The sequence below is a fragment of the Brachycentrus maculatus genome, unplaced genomic scaffold (assembly GCF_059751285.1).
Source record: "Brachycentrus maculatus isolate JH-2025_06_01 unplaced genomic scaffold, ASM5975128v1 h1tg001171l, whole genome shotgun sequence".
NCBI lineage: Eukaryota > Metazoa > Arthropoda > Insecta > Trichoptera > Brachycentridae > Brachycentrus > Brachycentrus maculatus.
Window position 1 is genome coordinate 28,139 of NW_028281858.1, and position 22,666 is coordinate 50,804.

General features: G+C 48.7%; 5 protein-coding genes across 5 annotated transcripts; 3 read left to right on the plus strand and 2 right to left on the minus strand.

Annotated features, from left to right (window-relative positions):
* Positions 1 to 40: 40 nt before the first annotated feature.
* Positions 41 to 5,236, plus strand: LOC148299352 (uncharacterized). The gene is made up of 3 exons (XM_088276147.1): positions 41 to 1,847; positions 3,153 to 3,237; positions 3,328 to 5,236. Exon 1 carries the CDS (start codon positions 449 to 451, stop codon positions 1,730 to 1,732), a length of 1,284 nt encoding a protein of 427 aa, XP_088132273.1. The 5' UTR covers positions 41 to 448; the 3' UTR covers positions 1,733 to 1,847; positions 3,153 to 3,237; positions 3,328 to 5,236.
* An 11,428-nt stretch (positions 5,237 to 16,664) lies between these two features.
* Positions 16,665 to 17,288, minus strand: LOC148299353 (histone H4-like). Its single transcript, XM_088276152.1, has one exon. It carries the CDS (start codon positions 17,286 to 17,288, stop codon positions 16,977 to 16,979), a length of 312 nt encoding a protein of 103 aa, XP_088132278.1. The 3' UTR covers positions 16,665 to 16,976.
* Positions 17,289 to 17,871: 583 nt separating this feature from the next.
* LOC148299354 (histone H3) lies at positions 17,872 to 18,282 on the plus strand. Its single transcript, XM_088276108.1, has one exon. The coding sequence runs from the start codon at positions 17,872 to 17,874 to the stop codon at positions 18,280 to 18,282; it is 411 nt and encodes a 136-aa protein (XP_088132234.1).
* A 908-nt stretch (positions 18,283 to 19,190) lies between these two features.
* On the minus strand, positions 19,191 to 19,565 carry LOC148299355 (histone H2A). Its single transcript, XM_088276109.1, has one exon. It carries the CDS (start codon positions 19,563 to 19,565, stop codon positions 19,191 to 19,193), a length of 375 nt encoding a protein of 124 aa, XP_088132235.1.
* A 2,032-nt stretch (positions 19,566 to 21,597) lies between these two features.
* On the plus strand, positions 21,598 to 21,972 carry LOC148299356 (histone H2B). The gene has a single exon (XM_088276110.1). It carries the CDS (start codon positions 21,598 to 21,600, stop codon positions 21,970 to 21,972), a length of 375 nt encoding a protein of 124 aa, XP_088132236.1.
* The last annotated feature ends 694 nt before the right edge of the window (positions 21,973 to 22,666 follow it).

Genomic DNA, 22,666 nt, shown 5'->3' on the forward strand with positions numbered 1-22,666 from the left:
GATTCGAATATTCCCAACCGCCGGGCGGTCGGGCGGGACGGAGGGGACGGGAAAAATTACGAAAAACACTCAAAACCTAGCCTGGAATAATGTTATGCATATAACAAACTGAGACATATATTCGCGTGACGCGATACCGAGTCGCGCCGATCCTCTCGCCTCTCGCCCTCGCTGCTCGCGCGCGAAAGTGAGACGGCGCGCGTGTCGTCGTAGCTGTCGGATCGCTCGGCGGCGAGGGGAGACGCGGGCGCACGTCTGGTGCATAAAAGCGGCCCCGGCCGGCGAAAAACGCCAGAGAGAGACAGAGGCTAACCGCCGAGCTGTACGGACCTACTTCTCGCACACCGCTCCGCTACGCTGCCCGACCACCTTGCTGCCTTACGACGAGACCCGCTACCACTTGCCGCTCTCCTGCCGCTACCGAGCCATCACTAACCGCTCAACCACCATGGAGGAGGACTCGGCGGGCCCCCGCCGAGAACACTTCTTTTGCGTCCTACCGGACGGAAGAAAACAAATCCTACCGGTAGAGTTCTACGAACTCTACCAACTTCTGACCAAGGATACTCAGGACGAGGATGCCCCCATACTAGGGATCACACACGACGGTGATCCCATGCTTGCGGGTGCGGAGGTATGGAGGCCCGCACAAAAACCGACGGCTACTAAGAGGAGCCGACCGCCAACTCCCCCGATGGAAACGGGCAACCGTTTTGGGGAGCTCCCCGAGGTCGGAGATGCTCCGGGAGTGAGTCCTCCTCCGAAACGCCCTGCACACCGCCCTGCGACCCCCCCCGCAACGACCACCGGACCCAGCCACGCCGCCAAGACGCGGCACACGAGAATCCCGCCCGTCGTCATCTCGATGGGCGAGATGACGCACCTGCAAGTGACCTCCATCATCTCGGGGGTCACGAAGGCTTTCACTCTAAAATACGGACGGCGAGGCACCGCCCGTATACTACTTCAAAACCTAGAGGACCACAGGAGGGTCAAGGAAGAATTTGAGGTGAGGCGCCTCGAATTTCACACGTTCGCGACGGAGGAGCAGCGAACTAAGAAGGCCGTCCTCCGCGGACTGCCCAAACTGCCGCCCACCGAGATAGAAGAGGATTTCAAGATCCAGGGCTACGCCGTCAAGGTGACGGAAATGCGCACCAAAGGGGAGGCCCCCCTGTATCTGGCTCAGTTCGCGCCCGAGACGGACATGGGGAGGATGTCGGCGACCGTGAAGACCGTGTGCCACTGCATCGTCGAGATGCAGAAATACCGGTCCTCGCACCTCACGCACGGCACGCAGTGCTACCGGTGCCAGCCACCGGATTCCGCGATGCGTCAAATGCGACGGCGCACACGCCACGGCCGAGTGCGTGAAGAGCCGAGACGTCCCGGCAATCTGCTGCAACTGCGGGAAGCACCATCCCGCAAACTTCGGCAAATGCCCACGCAGGGTGGACTACGTGGCCAGCATTCAGCCGAAGCCGAGCGCCGCCGTCGCGGGGGGCTCGCCCCGACGCGCTACCCGCTGCTTCCTACGCCCGCAACTCCGTTCCGGCCGCACCCCCGCAGCGCCCTTCCATGCCGACCGCTGAGATGCCGCGGCCCCCGGCTCAGGAGAGCCGGCCGGCGCCCTCTCAGGACGAAGGCGAACTCCTGGGCCTCATCCGCCTGGTGTACGGGGCCCGAGACCGCCTCGCCTGCTGTCAGTCCAGGATGGAGAAGGTGCTGCTGATAGCGGAACTCCTCGGGCTCTAGGCGCCGCCCCCGGGAGACGGGAGTACTGCTCTGGAATGCCAACGGCATTTCGGGGCACACGGATGAGCTGCTGCAACTCGCCGATCAAACAGGTACTGACATTATACTCATCACAGAGACCCATCTCAAACCGCACACACACCTACGACTCCCGGGTTACGAAATACACCGCACAGACCGCACGGACGGACGCAAAGGGGGAACGGCGATTTTCGTCAGAGAATCGGTGCCCCACTCGGTCTACTACGTGCCGACACTGACCGTGACAGAAGCGATTGCTATACGACTCGACATAGACAGCGACCCGTCACGCTCGTGGCAGCGTACATCGGTACGTCTCGTACATCGGTTATAACGAGGATGAATTTGCTAGTTAATAACCGTTACTTGTTTTATCCGAGAATAGGTATTTTTTTGTACATACGTATCACATGAAGTATGTTCTCTGGAATGGTCACATAACACAATATGTCGCAATTGAAACAAAATTCATACAATTCACCCACTATACTCGACATATTTTTCTGTCAATCCAGTTTTCCTATTAAAATTGGAAAATCTTGCGCCGCTTGAGTACAAAATCATTGTAGCAGTTTCATCGAAATTTGTACAATCACAGTTCCTATTTTATTTCGAGTCCATGATGTTCTTGACACGGAGAATGATGAACACTTTTTTTACATTTTTTGCACCATGTTCTATTTCACAAATAATTTCCGCCTTTTCACGAATTGAAAGACACTTTTTATTGTTAGTAGATATGTTGATAATTCGAGGGTTTGTTTTAAACTGACCCGCTCTAGAATTGATCTGACATTCCCCGCCTCGTAAAGTTTATTACGCCATGTCCATACTAACCGTAGAACATACAAAATATGGAAACTATCGTAAAAATCTCCGAAACAAGATGACGTTTGGAAAACTATAAAATATGTAATAAAGTAGGTCCTTACAGACACGACAAAGCTTGCAATTTGCAACGTGCAATTCAAACCCACGTGCGTGAAATATTCGGTGCAATACTAATTTAGTACTTAGAGTCATAAGGCAACGGTCTAATTGCCCGGTAAGAGGATTTTATTGCTTAAGGTCGAAAATATTTTAAAGCATTCAAATATTTACAAAATTTAAAAAAAAAGACATTCTCGTTTTGCTACTATAGCCGAGAAGTTGCTCGTTATAAACGTGAATAAATGTATGGAGGAAATCCAAAATCAAAATTTCAACAAAGGTTTCCTCGTTATATCCGAGATCTCGCTATGACTGTGCTCGTAATAACCGAGTTGGACTGTATATTTTAATGTAATACAATTTTTAAGTAAACCTAAGTGGGTCGTCTTTGAAAATAGGAATCGAGCTATTACAGATGGGGTATATAATAATGTGTTTATTTTCAGATCTGGAAAGAGAATGGGGATATTGATGAAGGTTTTCCCCGTGTAACAGCAGTCGGTGATGGTGGCTGGTCCACGCGAAGCTACGGTCAGTTATAACGCAAACAGTGGATGAGTAAATCAAATTCAACCGCTTAAAATCTATTATTTTTTAACATTTTATTTTCCTTTCTACCAGACGCCGGATTCTTCTGCGCACAGTGTTCTTTTTGAATGGGTCTTGTTACGGATGAATCGCACAGCCCGTGCGGTGGCCCGGAAAAGGACCTCTCGGCGCCCGGCGGGAGAGATGGCCGCCGCCCTGAGAAGAGCTTTTGTGTATTTATGTGGACTTTGTGTGGCTCTTGGACCTTTTATATCTTTGTCGACTCTGCGTATTCTTATTTTTACGTTGATGTGACTAGTGTTCAGTATGTAGGATTATGAAATGTAACTAGTCTAAGATGAGATACTCAACCCGTAAGCTGCGCATCGCATATATTGTCGTTTTTTTTATAAGTACCGTTGACTGCGCATCGCATGCATAGTCGTTTTTCAACTTTACGTACTTATATAAATTTTTTGCACTTAAATTTGGTTTGAGGCATGGATGAATTAGTACTCTTTGATTTAGTGTCATAAAACATCAAAATTGTTTTAATTTATTGTCAACTTTATCGTGAATACTTCTGGTCGGCTCGTGCTCGGCGCGTGCTCTCAGTATGGTATAGTCTGTTCAATCGGTTTAGGCGATCTAAATTATCATTAACTATTTTCATAATTATTGTATTTATTGACTGTGTGGAACGAGAAGGGTATTATAATTAACTAATAAGTGATTAAGTAACACGGTGTTTTGTGATATTTTTGCACTATTTTTTTTGTTTATTATCGTGCGATGCTTCGAATACTGAAAGCATTTTTTTTTGTTATGTCTTTTATTGTCATAAATATGTCTCTACTTAGTTTTATATAGCAATGATGAAAATATCATGTTTTTATAAGAAACAACGATTCTGAAAACAAAAATGGTGAAAGCGACCATTACCAATACGCAAGAAAAGGAATAGTCACATAATTTTAATGTCCCACACGCAAATGCATTTTTGTTCTGATCCCTGCTTTGAAGATTTTCACACAATTTTGAAATATTAATCATGTCCGTTTTTTAATATAAAGTTTAATTTAAAATTTTTTCCTTAATTACATTTATTTTTTAATATAACGCATTTTAAATAAAACTGCGCTCGCACAACGAATATACCATACGACAGCCGCATCTTCTATGCGGCCGCCAAATTTTCTGCTGCGAGTCCGTAAATGTTAATATTTTTGTGTAAATACACTATAAAAACATAATAAGTAAAGTGTACTGTGTACTGTGAATGTCTATAATGGATATCCAAACGCTACCAAAAATATGCTTTTATGTAAAATAATCCAGCACAGGACAGAAAGTTTGACACTCGTAACTGAGCAGCCTAGAGGTTAAGTAAGAATTATATGTATGTATTTAAGATTATTCTCGAATATGTAAAGGTACCCCGTACGGTATGAAAATGTAACCCGTACGGTGCTCTTTAGAGGGAGACAGCGATATGGCTTTCTCTTTCCTTCCGGCCGCTGATTGGTCGTGCGTTCCCACTGTCGAGGGACATTCGATCGCGGTTGGGTATACATAGGGCGCACTTTGTTCCAATAAATTAGCGCGATGACAGTGATTTGTGATCACTACAGTGCATCAAAACCTCCTACCAGCCGCTCGGTGAGTTGATTTGTCTTGTTTTCGATTGGCTCAGGTACTTTTATCTTAAACTTAAAAGAGCATAGGAATCCTCCTCCCCCATGTAGGGCGCCTCCGCCACCCACATTGCCCTCCCCCCACTCGACCGCCATGACAGTCCGATCGAGTACGAGTCGGAAATTGACGATTTTTTAGGTGCCAGAGAGCACCGCGACCTCTTCCCTCAGGAGAAGAATCACGTACTATATTTATGCCTACAGAGGCATAGGGAGAAGAAGAGGCGGAAAACCGCTTCCGCCTCGTCTGAATACTCGTCCGACGAGGTCTGTACTCCAATGAACTCGCCGACGTAGCGTACAGTCCCCCATCGCCTCCGCCTCCACCTCGAATATGGAATGGACTACCATCCAGTCCAGGAAGAGGAACCTTCCCTCTTCGCCCGCCTCACCTAAGAAGGCGAAATCACCACCCGCAAAACGGGACCGCGCTAGCCCCGCGTCCCCGCAACCGACCACCCCCGCGCCCGTACCGACCACCCCCGCACCGACCACCCCCGCACCGACCACCCCCGCACCGATCTACCCCGCGCCCGCGCCCGTACCGACAACACGATCAAACTCTCCCGCGACGGCTTCGCAAATCGATTCGGCAATCCCCGATCCCACCCCCGTGCCCTCGCGAGTTCCCCCCATTGTCCTCCACAAAAAAGACAACTGGAGCGCCCTCTCAAAAACCATGGAGACCCGTGGAATTGATTTCACGTCGAAAAACAGGGGCAAAACCCTCTGGGTCTTCGTGAAGACACCGCGAGACCATCATAAGGTCACACAGATGCTGATGGACCAAAAAGGGGACCATTACTCTTTCCGTCTTCCCGGCGAAAAATCGCTTGTACGCGACGCAGCGACGAGGCAATCGCGCCGCAGCACAAAGTACTGTAGATGCCGCAGGCGCTGGCGTCAGCGCAGAGCGGCCGGGCAAGTCTCAGTCCGCGGCCGCGCTCGAAGGTGGATCTACCCGCGTAGAGATCCACCGGAAGCCCAGAGATCCCTTGCGATCGCCGGCGAAGGCGGTATCACCGCCTTCTGCAACCTCCCGGTTGCCTGCTGCACGCAGCAGGCAACCGGGTCGTAAGTCCGGTATCGCTCCGTCGGGTCGTCGCGGCGGCTCCGTTGTCGTCCAGTCCGGGTGCAGTCAGCTCCAAAGTAAATCCGAGTCCAAGTCCAGGGGGTAGCGGCAGTCGAATGTTCCTCGGGGCGATGAGTCCGGGCGGGCAGCGAAGTCGGGAAGAAGCGGGGCGGAGAGAAGAAAACGCAGCGGTAGTCGGTCGAAATCTGATTTATTATGACGAATATTCCCCCATATATACCCGCTCTGGGTGCCTCGCCGTAGCGCCGCCCGGCCGTGCCTGACCAATCGCGGAGGGGGGTATGTCCGCCAATCACGGCGTAGAGGGAGCGAGGGCATTCGCGTACCGTCTCCCTCTAGCACGTATAAGGACATCCCCACTCCGCTACTTCGGCGCAGTCGAGCGCGCACCGCAGAGCAGTATACACATTACAATATATTCAGTCTTATAGATATCTTAAAAATAGCTTAATCTAACCTAGAGCTATTTCTCTCCTCGGTATGGGCAATGACCACCCCCGAAAGCGACACATTTCAGTCTTTATTGAGGGGACAGTACATTGCTAACACATACCGAGGTCCCTAAGCTAATTAAATTATATTTCTAAATCTAGTGTCTTCTTTACGTCGGCTACATCGCTGAAGATCGTCCTGCGCGGAATACCAGAAACGGTAGAAGCGCAGGACGTAGCAAATGAATTGGCCTCAAAGTACGAGGTTATATCCGTACACCGGATGAGAACGGGCGGCAACCGCAAGCCGATCCCACTCATGCTTGTGAACCTGAGGCACACCGATGCCTCCAAAAAGATCTTCACGGATCTTCACACAATCCTGCATCTCAGGATCAACGTTAAAGAGACTACGCTCCCGCCCCCCTCATGGGCCAATGTTTCAAATGTCAAACCTACGGGCACTCCAACAGCAACTCCGTGAGCTGCTATCAAAGTGCACACCAGCTAGCGTCAGCTCCACAGGGGGGGAGGCACCCGCAGGTGGCGCCACAGCTTCCACCCACTTACGGACGCGGCAGGACGACGCCGCGCATCAGCCCAGAACAGACATCGGCCGCAGCTCAACCGGTTCCGGTGTTGGATCCAGAACCAACGTTATTCACTGGGGAATTGCGGGATGACCTGATCGGCCACACACGAGTAAAACCTGGGGGACATGGCCCGGCGCCTACTTGCCACGCGGAGCCGAGGCGTTCGGAAACCTCTGGCTTGCGTTGGGGCGCATCAGGCGAACACGCAGATTGCTACCCAATATGCGAATGCAGAAAAGGAACGGACGAAAACCGCCATTAGAATAGGAGAAAAAAGAACGGAACGCGTCCTGGGTATAGTATGGAACCCCAAGAGCGACATGCTTTTTCCAATACGGGACCGAGATGGCCTCGATCCCCGAGAAACCCACCAAGCGCGAGATGTTAAGCGCAACCATGAGCATCATTGACCCGGTCGGCTTTATTACATGCCTCACCTTGCGGTCTAAGATCATACTGCAGGCGATCTAATCACCTGGCGACGGGTTAGGACGAAACCGTCCTGGGTATAGTATGGAACCCCAAGAGCGACATGCTTTTTCAATACGGGACCGAGATGGCCTCGATCCCCGAGAAACCCACCAAGCGCGAGATGTTAAGCGCAACCATGAGCATCATTGACCCAGTCGGCTTTATTACGTGCCTCACCTTGCGGTCAAAGATCATACTGCAGACGATCTAATCACCTGGCGACGGGTTGGGACGAAACCCTTTCACTCTGAGATGTGGTCAGTGGCGCCGACTAATGGAAATTAACAAATGCGGAATTGGGAGAAATCGACGAGCTGACCACAAGTGACAAATGGAAATGGGTACCTACGAAAGAAAACCCGGCAGATATTGGAACCCGCGATATGGGGGCCCCAGACCTCTCAAGCAACGGACTATGGTTTGGCGGCCTATGCTTTATAAGGAAATGCGAAGCAGAATGGGGCAAACAAAGCCAAGCAGAGAGATGCTTGAAGAGAAACCGGTCCGGCAGTTTGTCGGACAATCAAAAAACGACGATACCCTCCCGCAGGTGGAGCGGTTCTCCTCGTGGACCCGGCTGGCGTGCACACCCGCCTGGGTATTACGGTTCATCTCCAGATGCCGGCGACAAGCAGTCATGGGACAACCCGGAAGAGGTTTTGAGCTGCGCGCCGCAGAGATATATGTCGCGGAAAACATGTGGATAAGGAAGTCACGAGAGAGCGCGTTTCAAGACAAACTGGAGATGCTGAAGGCCGTCTACGCTGCGACACCATTTTTGGACAGCACCAGTATCATACGAACGGGTACGCGCCTGAGGGTTGCGAATGAGTTCGTGACAAGCCTCAGCACCCCGCCTGTCCTCGAAGGAACATGCCGGTACGTGCGGCTTAGTTAACGCCGGTAGTTAATCTCAATGGGTGATCACTTTGGCTAGTTGGCCGTCCTGCTTGTTGAGTAGGCAAATTATATTTTTCGATGAACTTCGTAATCACGGCGTCTTGGAATTGGGGAAGTGCCGTTTTTTTTTACCTTTAAGTCAAAATAACTCCACGAGAATTGAACAGCATCATATCTATTATATGGAAGGCTAACTTTTTATACCATTTACAGTTTTTTTTATCAATGGGTCACTGCGATCCACCGCGCCCATATTTTTATTGTATTCCAGTACACATTTGGGTTTTCTAATCGGTTCATTGGAAATCCTTTCTACTTTTCCCTATTCATCCACACTGTCGTTGTGCAGAGTTGTCCACACGTGAATGTCTTATCCCGCCACTTAAGGGCCATCATTTCGGAATGGAAGGATGAAGTTTAGGAAAAGAAAGAAGCCACAATCTTTTTTTCCCGACAGTGCCACATGCGCTTGTACCTTTCTCGTAAAGAACTTGTAAGAGTTTGGGGCTGGTGTACCAGCTGTCTATCCACAGTGTTCATATAGTCTGACAACTATGCGGTTACAACCGCACCCGAAACACCAATTTTAAAAACGTCTTCAATGTCCGTGTTTTTTCCCGCATATATTATAAAGTCTATTATATATCCCGTTTCGACATCGCACATTACGAAAAATCTTATGCCAAAACGGTGTCTCTTTGACGGAATGTTTTGTTTTATGGATAATCTTCCCTTCCAAAGGAAAAGGCTTTCACCGATGCAAAGATGTTGGAAGGGTATCAGAGTTGATTTGACTTCTCTCTTACATGATCAATAAGCATCTCTACTTTGTATATTTTGTCCGTTTTGTCAGCTTCGGCATTGTTACAAAAATGAAGCATACTTGAAATCAGAAGATGCGTGTCTCTCGGCATAAGAGATCCCAGTATGGGGTAGTTATGAATTGGTTTTGTTGACCGATATTCGTGTTTATTACATTTTATATTTGGTGCCATCGACATGGTAACGGCAAAAATAATAATAATTTTTCAACTGAGACGTTTTTCCATTTATGAAGGCGTGAATTTGGTTCCAATGTAATTAATGTTGTTACATCAATGTAATACCTGTTTGTTTCTAAAACAATTTTGTCAAGCAAATCTTTTGATAAAGAATGTTCCAACACTTCAGAATGTGTAAAGAAATAAATAAATTTGACGATGCGGACGAACGCGCTACATCTGGTCGCAATACATTTTTCTCAATATTTAAATCTTCTTCATCAGAGTCTCGGTCGCTTTCAGAATCACTGCTCATTACAAAAAACATGATATTTTCGTCATCGCCGTATAAATTTTCATTAGGTAGAGACATATTTATGAGGATAAAAGTTAAAAGGCGAGACAAATCCTCGGATTATATGAAGTACCGCACCGTACACAAAGAAAATAAAGGGTACAAAAATACCACAAAACACCGTGTTACACAATCATACGACAGTAGATGCGATGCGCAGCTTACCATCATACCATAGTTTCCAATCTTAAATGACATCATCCAACATATGATATATATTGCTCCCAAACTTAGTTCATTATGGATGTTCAGTAATGGGCAGAATGGCAAAAATGCGGTGTATAAAGTGATCGCTTAATCCATACAAATGCTAGATCGTAAGCCCCGAGATGTCCATTCGTATGCAAACGAAAAGAGCTTCGTTTCAATCGAGACACCTATAATACTCAATAATATTACAGGAATATTGGTTTTGTGAAGTTCCATTCCATGGATATATGCTTTATGCATCCTTTGGTGCGAACAAAGGTCGGATGAAGATAAATTTAAATCTTAACCCTTTCCACTCTGACCATTTTTTTCTCATAACTGATCAGCTACTCTGATCGAAAAAATGCGACGTTTTTCTACCATTAAATAAATATTTTTGTTCCCTAATTTTGGGACCCTGGCAATTCGTATGACTACGAACCAGTACCTACACATCGTGACCGGACCTGAGAGTATTGGTAATTATTGTCAACTTTACGCCGCAGGATTTAAGAACTTCTGGGATTTACGACCCCAGAAGCGAAGCGCTGCCGGAGACACGATCGCCCCCTATCTACAGTCTAAAATGTGCGGTTTGGCGCCCCACAACCCTTTCGGAGTGTATTTTTAGACTTGTCTCATCGGATATCCAACTGATGTAATATATAATATACTATAGGGTCCGCCATCTAAAGTTTTTTTTTCAACTAGTGCTTATTTCGTGAATGGTAACACTTAGCTCATGTCTGATTTGACAGATAATTAGTTTTATCCTTCCGCTGAGCGAATATGGTTGTGTATACGCTTGAACAACGCTGGGAAATATTGCGACATTACTTTGAAAATCATGGTAATGTTGCAGAATGTGTGCGAAAATTGCGTACGGTTTTTGGAAGAAGAGAAGCACCGTCAGCTCCGTATGTTCGTTATCTTGTGAAAAAAGTGAAAGAAACTGGCATCCTCATCGATAAACCAAAGCGTGAAAAGCCAAAAACAGTGCGTACACCCGAGAATATCGATGTTGTGGCAGAAAGTGTGCGTGAAGCGCCATCAACATCAATTCACCGTCGTTCTCAACAATTGAACATTTCGGAGACATCATTGAGACGAATTTTGCATAAAGACCTTGGTATGACGCCATACAAAGTCCAATTGGTTCAGGAGTTGAAGCCAACTGACCATCCAATGCGTTTTCGCTTCGCTGAGTGGGCCTGCGATCGACTTACAGAAGATGCCGATTTTGCCAAAAAAATCATCTTTTCGGATGAAGCTCATTTTGATCTTGGCGGGTATGTAAACAAGCAAAATTGTCGTATTTGGGGCACAGAAAACCCGCACGCATACATTGAAAAGCCGGTACACCCAAAACGAGTCACTGTTTGGTGCGGATTTTGGTCCAGAGGCATAATTGGGCCATTTTTCTTTGAAAATGAGCAAGGAGTGGCCGTTACAGTCAATGGCGATCGTTATCGGGCCATGTTGAACGGATTTTTGTTCACAAAAATTGAAGAGGAGGATATTGGCAACATTTGGTTTCAACAGGACGGCGCTACGTGCCACACAGCCGAAGCTACACTCGATGTTTTGCGCCCTGTTTTCAAAAAAAAAAAGTTATTTGGCGGACCCTTTATTAGATTAAAACCAATATTTTTAGCTTTTTCACTTTTTTTATTTGACCAGCGACCGGGTTTCGTCGTTACCGACATCATCAGACTGGTTTTATCATCAAGGATTTAACATCGTTAGTGGAAAAGCTAAAAATATTGGTTTTAATCTAATAATATATTAAAAATGCAATTCCATCACCAAGTGTCAGTGGATAATATAAATCCATGTAAAATATGTCGTACACTTTATGATAAAATAATGTTTTCTCTTTTTAAGTACATTATTGGTTCAAAAAGTACTTGTCTAAACAAGGATGAACATTAAAAAAAAACAATGAATTTTGCATTTGCCCGAAATATTGTAAGTATTATTGCTTTACATTCAGGAAGTGACATATTCCAGATATCCATATGGTCCGCGACATCGTTGCCCAGGTTTTGCATTCGGTGTATAGGAGTATTGAACTGGGACGCTGTCCGGCTGTTATTACAATCAAATATATGAGGGTTTCTGGTTGAGGCGGAAATATTTATCATTTTCAATAACACGGGACAGTCTAAAATATTATATAAATTAATCGGATCAAATAGTTTTTCCTATCACTCGATTTGATTTAATTTCGTAAACGAAGCGATGAATTATAATGCAAATTATCCCCGGGTGAATTTATTTTATACCCTTTCTATTGTTTGTGAATGAACCCAGAATTATTATTTATTTTTTTATCTTAATAGTAATATACAAATTTCTTAGTTTTCTTTGCCTATTCTTTCTGCTTTTCGTAATAAAACTACTCGGAAGAGTAAAAAAAAATTGTTTCATTTTCCCATTCATCACTTTTATTTGTTTACAAAAAATACATGTATTTATGTAGGGGAAGGGGGAGCTAGTACACATTACAAAAAAATATCTGGTAACTGTTTATTTCGAGACACAATATTAATTTTATCTTAATGTACATATATTAAAATATAATAAAACAAATACGTTCCAACATAGTCCACAAAAATAATCATGGCATATTTAAAAATAATAAAAAAAACGTTAGGTTGTTTGCGGTGCCCGTCTCCCCGATCTCGGTCGCTACCCCCCGTTCGATAAGGGTCATCGAGGAGCCATCGTCGAGCAGCGCGTGGATGGATACTTGGCCGCGCGGTCCCTTCAACGTTATCGGCACCACTTTAAAGGCAACTGGAACCTCTACGGTATTCACACAGGATAACAATACATCGATCGGTGCACTATCGTCCGGGGTCCAGATCGCACTTTGCCCCCTTGCAGCCCCTGGATCTGTGATCCCAAGCATATAAAACACGCGGAACTCGTCTCGCGGCCGTCGGTTCGTTTGTCTCGCTGGTATTTCGGGGCTAGCGCGCTCAAGCCCCCCGGCGACGGCACCACCGTGGTTGTTTCTTCGAGCCACGCTGCCAAATCGTAGAAGTTGGCCCTCTTCAGGCCCCCGACGCGATGCCGGAACCAGTCCCACTTCAGAAAGGGGGGCAGCTTAGGGTGACGGGGATCACCTTTAGGAGCACCGGCTCCTCGCTATCACTTGTACTCGAGGCACTTTTCTCGTTCGCGAGTGGTCTGTCGCCCCCGGTGCCGACGGCAGCGGGTGCTGTTATCTGGAGCTCTAATATCGGGAGTTGGATCGAGCTTCGCGTACTTCGGCATCTCTAGCATGTCATGTCTTGTGGTGTTTACGGCGGCACCCATCGAGGCCGCACTTCTTTGCATTTTTACAATTTCCAAACCTGTGAGTGTTCGATAGACATGAATAGCACAGATGTTTCCGCCTCACTATATCCCATCTTTCCGGAATACAACAGTCTAAGTATTCATGGCACGATTGTAATAAATGCCCCTGTCCGCACAAAACACATGACACGACACTTTATATTTCCCTCTGATGAAATCACCGTCTGCGCTTGTGTGGCCTCTTGCGCTGTCTCTCTTTGCCGCCATATACGTGCGGCTCTATTCCTCCGCCTAACATCGCTGATTCTGTCAGATCTTCCAAGAATAGCGCGAAATCTTTCGCGGTGGGCCTCGTGCGGTCTCCTCTTCTGCTGTACCACCAAAGAGTCTTCATACACAGCGGCAACTTACTCACTAGCTCGCTTAGCAGTTGAGGCGTTGATATGTAGTCAAAGCTTTCCAAGGTCGTTATCGCGTTCCGAACTGCACTGGATAGGTCCACTAATGCTTGCGTCAATCCGTCGCTCTGTATGCAGCGGAGTCTTCTCACCTTTTCCAATAGTGAGGACGCAACGATGTCTGGCTGACCGTAGTGAGGTTCCAACGTCTTTATGTCACTATCTTGGTTCGGGTCCACGAGTAACGACGATACAGATTCTCTCGCTCGTCCCTTCAATGCAAGTTGTGGACGCAGGAGTTTCTCGACCCTGCTAGCGTCTTCTGGAACTGAAGCCGGGCTTCTTCCTAGCGAAGCCTCAAGCACTATCGCCATCCTCGATAAGACTGTCATGATGTTGTCCATATCTGTAGAGCGCGTTGCGGGCTCGGGATTCGCGTCCGCGCGTCGGCGGCCGCTCTCGACGTCTCGTAGTCTAGCGCGGAGATTTCGAACTTGCGTTCTCAGCCTTTGAACAGTGTCCTCCGACGAGTCCGATTCGACCTGTTCCGTAGGGGGTTCATCTTTAGGCGGTGTGCCTTCTCTCGAAGTCATCTCTGCGATGAAGATCCGGCTCGAAGGACCAAGTTGTACGCGATGCGGCGACTAATCTCGCGCCGCAGCCCAAAGTACCGTAGTACCAAAGGTGCTGGTGTCAACGCAGAATGGCCGGGCGTCAGCAATCTGCGGCCGTGCAAACGATGGATCTACTAGCCCAGAGATCCCTTGCGATCGCCGGTAAATATAATATTACCGGCAGCCGCAACCTGTAGCAGGCAACCGGGTCGTAAGTCCGGTATCGCTCCGTCGGGCCGCGGCGGCTCCGTCGTCCAGTCCGGGTGCAGTCAGCTCCAAAGTAAATACGAGTCCAAATCCAGGGGGTAGCGGCGGTCGAATATTCTTTGGGCGAAGTCGGGAGGCGAAGATAAGTAACCGCAGTGGTAATCGATCGAAATCTGTTTTATTCATCAAAATGGTGCCCTATATATATACTGTCTGGGAGCCTCACCGCAGCGTCGCCCGGCTGCGCTCGACCATTCGCAGAGGGGGGTATGTCCACCAATCACGGCGTAGAGGGAGCGAGGGCATTCGCGTGCCGTCTTGCTCTACCACGTATAAGGACGTCCCCACTCCGCTACCTCGGCGCAGTCGAGCGCGCACCACAGAGCGGTATACAAATCATAACAAGATCATTTAACATTAATATTTTCATGTCTTATAACAATGCAATTCCTTAGTACTAGCCTGCGCTTCATGTCGCTGTATAACGGTAAAGTACCGTTAGCTGAGTAACGGTACAGTCCCGTTATCCGATACTTGCCCGTGCGGGCCCCTCTCTGCGGGTGACCGCGCTCCCCGCTTTCCCTTCCGAGCGAGCGGAGCCCAGTCGATGCACTGGCACCGTACAGACCACATCAACACACATACAAACATAATATATACATAGATGCTTAATTCTAGACGCTATTATATGATTCCATTCTACAATCATTTTATCCTGTTACATATAACATATATGGTACATATAAAAGTCTCTGAGGGCCAGATGTCACGCCCTCATCATCAACATCAACATCGCCGTCGTCGTCTACGTTAGACCATCTAATACAGCGCAAGTAACAAAGGTCCTTATCAGGACCACCACACGAATAATCCAAATACTTACTGCAAATATATTATACTATAGACGGATGTGTGTATAAATAATAACTACGATAATAGAACGAGAAGCGCAACAGTGATAAGCGCCCCGTAACGGATCGCGCAACCGGCCGCGCCGCGGTGCGCGGCGATTGCCTATCGCACGATTAGCCGGGCGTCCGATCAAAATTGTCCTTTATTTATATAAAAAATCATATACGTACGCATGTATATTATATATATACATTTTTTTTTCTCCTTCTTTTTATTTGGCCGTTGTTTCGGTTGCAAAATTGCTGTCACCTTTCGCAGTTTTTTGTTTTTGCTTTTTTTTTTTTTCCCCGAGCGGAACTGCTGTGATTTTTTTTTTGAGTTCTCTCTGGTCGTAACAGCTGTCACCTTCTTCTTCTTCTTCTTCAGTTTTCCGGGCGAAACAGCTGTCACCGTTTCCAGGCGAAACAGCTGTCACCCTTTTCAGGCGAAACAGCAGCTGTCACTTTCATTTCTTTTATGTTTTTTTTTTGTCAGGGCTACCAAACGATTCACACACACACCTATTCGGAACACGCTCAGTCGTCTTTCGTGACTTTCGTGAATTTTCATTATTATTTATTTTCATCGAAATGGGATGATTTATTAAATATCTCTCGTATACCATATACGAACTACATGCACTCCCATGCCACACGAGCGTTCACACTCCGGCCTAGAATATTTCGCTCGACAGTCATTAGTCAGCGGACGTTGCGTCATAATATAAAATATAATATATATCGATACAAAGTACAACAGTTTTTGAAAGAAAAGGCAACGCCGCGCGCGCCACCTGCAAAACTATTCACACAAACGCATCCGGATCACGCGTAGTCGGATCGTTGTCACGTGAATATGGGATGACCTACTGTTAATCTCTCTCTCCTTGTATACGCGTACACTCCCACGACACGTGATTGTTTCCGGCCTGGAATCTTTCACTCGAGAGTGATTAGCGACGTTACTTACGCCCACAATATACATACATTGTATAAGTAAGTAAACTAAGTTTGAGTTCTCTCTGGTCGTAACAGCTGTCACCTTCTTCTTCTTCTTCTTCAGTTTTCCGGACGAAACAGCTGTCACCGTTTCCAGGCGAAACAGCTGTCACCCTTTTGCTGTCACTCTCATTTCTTTTATGTTTTTTTTTATTAAGACTCCCAAATTTGCGTCGCGTATTATAATATGTACATTTATATAAACATGAATACAATTCAGGAAAGGATAGAGAGAGAGAGCGAGAGTGAAAAAAAAATCAATGATTTGTACGTACTATCATCGTGTGCGGATACCCCGCTCCCTTGCGGTTCTCGAAGCCGTACGAGAGAGAAAAAAGAAAGAAATAAAGCAAAGCTCTATCCATCCACGTAGGTAATTGTATTGTGTTATTTAAATTTCGAAAAGCGAAAAACGGTTACGACATGGGTCGGTCAGGCAGTTGTTGGCCCTGAGAAGGGCCGTTTTTTGTTTTCAAATCGCATTCACATCGCGCGTAGCAGCGCGGTGCGGTGGTGGCGGTGGCGTGCGGGCGTCGGGACGGCCGGGGCGAATGTATCTCGCGCTGCGTGCGGTGCGGTGAAGAGCGGTGAAGAGCGGTGAAGAGCGGCGAAGATCGGCGACTTAACCTCCGAAACCGTACAGGGTGCGGCCCTGGCGCTTCAGGGCGTAGACGACGTCCATGGCGGTGACGGTCTTCCTCTTGGCGTGCTCGGTGTAGGTGACCGCGTCCCTGATCACGTTCTCGAGGAACACCTTCAGGACGCCGCGCGTCCCCTCGTAGATGAGACCGGAGATGCGCTTGACGCCGCCTCGGCGGGCCAGACGGCGGATGGCCGGCTTCGTGATGCCCTGGATGTTATCGCGGAGGACTTTCCTGTGTCGCTTGGCGCCTCCTTTCCCCAGACCTTTTCCTCCCTTTCCGCGACCGGTCATCTTCTCTGCGTGTGGTCTTCTTTTCGGTTACAGTAGTCGCTGCTCGCACGGTGCTCTACCGTGCGTGTGTAGGATTCGTGTGGCGTTTTTCGCCGGCCGGGGCCGCTTTTATGCACCAGACGTGCGCCCGCGTCTCCCCTCGCCGCCGAGCGATCCGACAGCTACGACGACACGCGCGCCGTCTCACTCTCGCGCGCGAGCAGCGAGGGCGAGAGGCGAGAGGATCGGCGCGACTCGGTATCGCGTCACGCGAATATATGTCTCAGTTTGTTATATGCATAACATTATTCCAGGCTAGGTTTTGAGTGTTTTTCGTAATTTTTCTGCATGCACATTTCTCCGGGGAGGATGCGATTGTTTCTCCACTCTATCTCCCGTCTCGCTTCACCGTCGAGCCCGTCCCGTCCCGTCCCGTCCCGTCCCGTCCCCTCCGTCCCGCCCGACCGCCCGGCGGTTGGGAATATTCGAATCGGCCAATGGCGTCGGCCCATCCCCCCCCACGGGGGAGACGGTATTTTCGATAAATATGACGCGCCCGGGAAATTTTTCCGAATAGAGAGAAGAATCCTACTCAGCTACAGCCATGGCACGTACGAAGCAGACCGCTCGCAAGTCCACCGGGGGCAAGGCGCCCAGGAAGCAGCTGGCCACGAAGGCGGCCCGCAAGAGCGCCCCGGCCACCGGCGGCGTGAAGAAGCCCCATCGCTACAGGCCCGGCACGGTCGCGCTCAGGGAGATCCGCCGCTACCAGAAGAGCACCGAGCTGCTGATCCGCAAGCTCCCCTTCCAGCGCCTGGTGCGCGAGATCGCCCAGGACTTCAAGACCGACCTCCGCTTCCAGAGCTCGGCCGTCATGGCCCTGCAGGAGGCGAGCGAGGCCTACCTGGTCGGCCTCTTCGAGGACACGAACCTGTGCGCGATCCACGCCAAGCGCGTCACCATCATGCCCAAGGACATCCAGCTGGCCAGGCGCATCCGAGGCGAGCGCGCCTAAGCGAGCTCTATGCGACGAGACGCGGCACGATTTTCGGTCGGTCGGTCGATCGGTCTGATTGACTAACACGCAGTACAGTGGTATCGGGCGGCCGTCACCTCGACCCGTTCCGATCGGTCGATCGATTCGAATAAAAATGGTCCTTTTCAGGACCGCATACACCTTAATCATCCACAATCGAATTCGCCAGCAGTATGATTTTGATACTCGTAGCAGTATGATTTCGATACTTGAGTTAAAAAAAAAAAAAATAATAATAATAATAATAATAATAACTTCCAATAAATTAATATGTATTTTACTCGCGAATCAATAGTAATTTTAAACATTCAAATCACGCAAGAGTACCGGAACGTACGATTTATTAATTTCATTATCGTCTCAGCGCTGAGATCATGTCGCATTTCGTTTTAATTACCTAACGTCCAAGCGCGACACGGCTCATCATGACCCTACTCAGGCTTTGACTCTTATTAATTTCATATATTTCACGAGTGAAAATTCTAAACAAAAACACTCGCCGAGATCATCTCGTATTGACACGCGTCGTAAGTTGCGTGCGCCGGGCGCTTTACCCATCGCGCATTCATTTACTTGCGATTTTTATTCATTTCATTATCAGTGTTTCTAGCATATCATATCGGTACTACCATACTATACCACAATTCAGGTCCGCGCACACGGACGGAACGGTCCTAGCGCGCTTCGGATATATTTCTTAAATGTACATAAATAATGAGAATAGTTATAAAATCAGCGAACGGGTAACGATTGGCAATAAATACATGTGGCGGTCCTGAAAAGGACCTTTGTGTACACTACTCTGCGAGATGATGATGAAACGGGCGGAGGAGTCCGGGGAGTAGAGAGAGAAGAGTGGAGGATGAGCGGGCGCAGAATCATCATTCTTACGCCTTCTTCTCGGTCTTCTTGGGCAGGAGCACGGCCTGGATGTTGGGCAGGACGCCTCCCTGGGCGATGGTCACCCCGGAGAGCAGCTTGTTCAGCTCCTCGTCGTTGCGAATGGCCAACTGAAGATGACGGGGGATGATCCTCGTCTTCTTGTTATCCCTGGCGGCGTTGCCGGCCAACTCCAGCACCTCGGCGGCCAGGTACTCCATGACGGCGGCCAGGTACACGGGCGCACCGGCGCCGACCCTCTCGGCGTAGTTGCCCTTCCTGAGCAGCCTGTGGATACGGCCGACGGGGAACTGCAGACCGGCGCGGTTCGAGCGGGACTTTGCCTTTCCCTTCACTTTGCCTCCCTTTCCGCGACCCGACATGGCGAGTGGTCGGAGATCTGAACTGGTTCTCTGCGATATGCGAAGCGAGGATGTGCGAGCTGGAGTGCGCGCACGTTGCGACCGTCGAGAGGTGAGTCAAGTCAAGTCAATGGCGAAAACTTGACTTGACTTGAATCTAATGGCTCATAGAGTACCGGGTCGACATGACCCCCTACTCCTTCATCGGGTTATAAAATTTTTGATTTTACTGAATGAATTTAATGGGTTATAGGTTAAAACCTATGAAGGGGTTAGAAAAATACGCAGAGTGCTGCGGGATGGTTACTGGGAGGGGAGGAGGACCTCTTTCGGTCTTTTGTAGCGACGGTACGAGTGAAGCTCGTACTTCGCGAGTGAGTTTATTGTGGGGTTGGCGTGTGCGGCTAGTCCGCCATAGAAGCGCTCCGATAGCGCGGTTATGTACTTATTTACGCGGGGTACGTCGGACTCTCTGTGGAGTTGAGAGATTCTCGTCCAGAAGGGGGCTTTCAACGCAGTGCGGAGCACTTTGTTCTGGAAGACTTGTAATTTGCTTAGGTGTGTTCTGGCCGCGTATCCCCAGACGGGGGCGGCGTATGTTAAGATGGGACGGATGACCGTTTTATAGATAAGCAACTTGTTGTCGATCGAGAGTTTGCTGTTTCTCCCGAGCATCGGGTAGAGGGCCGATAGTACCCCGGAGGCAGAGTTGACTTTACTTTCGATGTGACGTTTCCACGTCAGCTTGGAGTCGAGCGTGACTCCGAGATATTTAACGGATCCGGACCACGGGATGGATTGCCCGAACATCGTTATGTTTGGAGGAGTTCGCGGTCTCCTGCGAGTGAAAAGTGTGGTCACACTTTTACTCGGATTTATGGTAACTCGCCATTGTTTGCACCATTTTTCCAGGGCGTCGCATTGTTTTTGAACTCTCTCCTTTGCCAGGAGGGCGCTCAGCGAGCTCGACATGATTGCCGTGTCGTCGGCGAACTGCGCGATCTGAGTGTTGTAGTCGAGCGCAGCCGGTATGTCGCTCGAGTATACGTTGTATAGGATCGGTCCTAGCAGTGAGCCTTGTGGGACTCCCGCTCTGATGGGGCGTTCAGTCGAGAAGTGCGCATTCAATTTTATTCTGAACGTGCGATTTGCTAGATAATTAGCAATCAGCTGGATGGTCGAACGGGGTATTCCGAACGTGTCCATTTTGTATAGCAGGCCGGTGTGCCATACTCTGTCGAAAGCCTTACTGACGTCTAGAGATAACACTGCCGTGTGTTTGCGCGTATTGAAGCCGTTGGTTATCTGCTCTACCACGCGAAGTAATTGGTGCAGCGTAGAGTGGTTAGCTCTGAAGCCGTGCTGCGTGTCCGGAATTATCGATTTTTCCGAGACTGTATCCTTCAACCGTTTGAGGATGATTTTCTCCAATACTTTCGAGAGACACGGAAGTAGACTAATCGGGCGGTGGTTTTGCGCGTCGAGTGGGTCCTTCCCCGGTTTGGGGATCAAGATGACGTCGGCTTGTTTGAATGCGGCGGGGAATTTACGGAGACGTAATGAGGCGTTTGAGATGGCTGTTATTGCGCAGATTCCCTTAGGGGGAATGTGTTTGAGGACTTTGTTCGAAATGGCGTCCGGGCCGGGAGCTTTTTTATTTTCGAGACGTGATATTATGGATTGGACCTCGCGCGGGGTGGTGAATTTAATCGCGGGGCCTTCTGGGAGTGAGTTTAAGAGTCTCTCTACGTGGAAGTTAACCTCGTCGACGAACGAGGGATCGTCGTGGGTGAATGGCGAAAACGGGCGCACACACCTTATTTACGCCCTCCGCGAAGCGCACGCAGCGCCGCCGGGACCGGTCCCGCGGGGGGACCCTCCCTTGCCGCCGGCCCGGACGGCCCGACCGGCGGCCCTGGCTGGGTGCGCCGACCGAAGTGACAAAAACGGTCGATTTTTCAGTTTGCGCCACGCACACCGCACAGTACAGACAGTCCACCGCGACTCCTCTGCTCCACTCTACGCCGCATCTATTCCGAGATAAGAAGAGACAATGCCGCCCAAGACGAGCGGAAAGGCAGCCAAGAAGTCGGGCAAGGCCCAGAAGAACATCTCCAAGGGGGACAAGAAGAAGTCGAAGCGCAGGAGGAAGGAGAGCTACGCCATCTACATCTACAAGGTGCTCAAGCAGGTGCATCCCGACACCGGAATCTCCAGTAAGGCGATGAGCATCATGAACAGCTTCGTGAACGACATCTTCGAGCGCATCGCCGCCGAGGCGTCCCGTCTCGCCCACTACAACAAGAGGTCGACGATCACCAGCAGGGAGATCCAGACCGCCGTCAGGCTGCTGCTGCCCGGGGAGCTGGCCAAGCACGCCGTCAGCGAGGGCACCAAGGCCGTCACCAAGTACACCAGCTCCAAGTAGGCGCCAGCGCGTTGAAACACGACGCGACACGCACACGGACGCGCGATATTCGTCTGCACCGAATATTGTAATCTATACACACCGACATCGTCATCATCGTCATCATCATAATAATCATCGACATCAACAGCGCCGTCGTCGTCTACGTTAGACCATCTAATACAGCGCAATTAACAAAGGTCCTTATCAGGACCACCACACGAATAATCCAAATACTTACTGCAAATATATTATACTATAGACAGATGTGTGTGTAAATAATAACTACGATAATAGAACGAGAAGCGCAACAGTGATAAGCGCCCCGTAACGGATCGCGCAACCGGCCGCGCCGCGGTGCGCGGCGATTGCCTATCGCACGATTAGCCGGGCGTCCGATCAAAATTGTCCTTTTTTTATATAAAAAATCATATACGTACGCATGTATATTATATATATATATATATATATATATATATATATATATATATATATATATATATATATATATATATATATATATATATACACATTTTTTTCTCCTTCTTTTTATTTGGCCGTTGTTTCGGTTGCAAAATTGCTGTCACCTTTCGCAGTTTTCTGTTTTTGGTTTTTTTTTTTCCCCGAGCGGAACTGCTGTGATTTTTTTTTGAGTTCTCTCTGGTCGTAACAGCTGTCACCTTCTTCTTCTTCTTCTTCTTCTTCAGTTTTAGGG

Excerpts from the sequence above, each read along its gene's own strand:
- LOC148299352 (XM_088276147.1), top strand. The coding sequence starts at position 449 with ATGGAGGAGGACTCGGCGGGCCCCCGCCGAGAACACTTCTTTTGCGTC.
- LOC148299353 (XM_088276152.1), bottom strand. The coding sequence starts at position 17,288 with ATGACCGGTCGCGGAAAGGGAGGAAAAGGTCTGGGGAAAGGAGGCGCC.
- LOC148299354 (XM_088276108.1), top strand. The coding sequence starts at position 17,872 with ATGGCACGTACGAAGCAGACCGCTCGCAAGTCCACCGGGGGCAAGGCG.
- LOC148299355 (XM_088276109.1), bottom strand. The coding sequence starts at position 19,565 with ATGTCGGGTCGCGGAAAGGGAGGCAAAGTGAAGGGAAAGGCAAAGTCC.
- LOC148299356 (XM_088276110.1), top strand. The coding sequence starts at position 21,598 with ATGCCGCCCAAGACGAGCGGAAAGGCAGCCAAGAAGTCGGGCAAGGCC.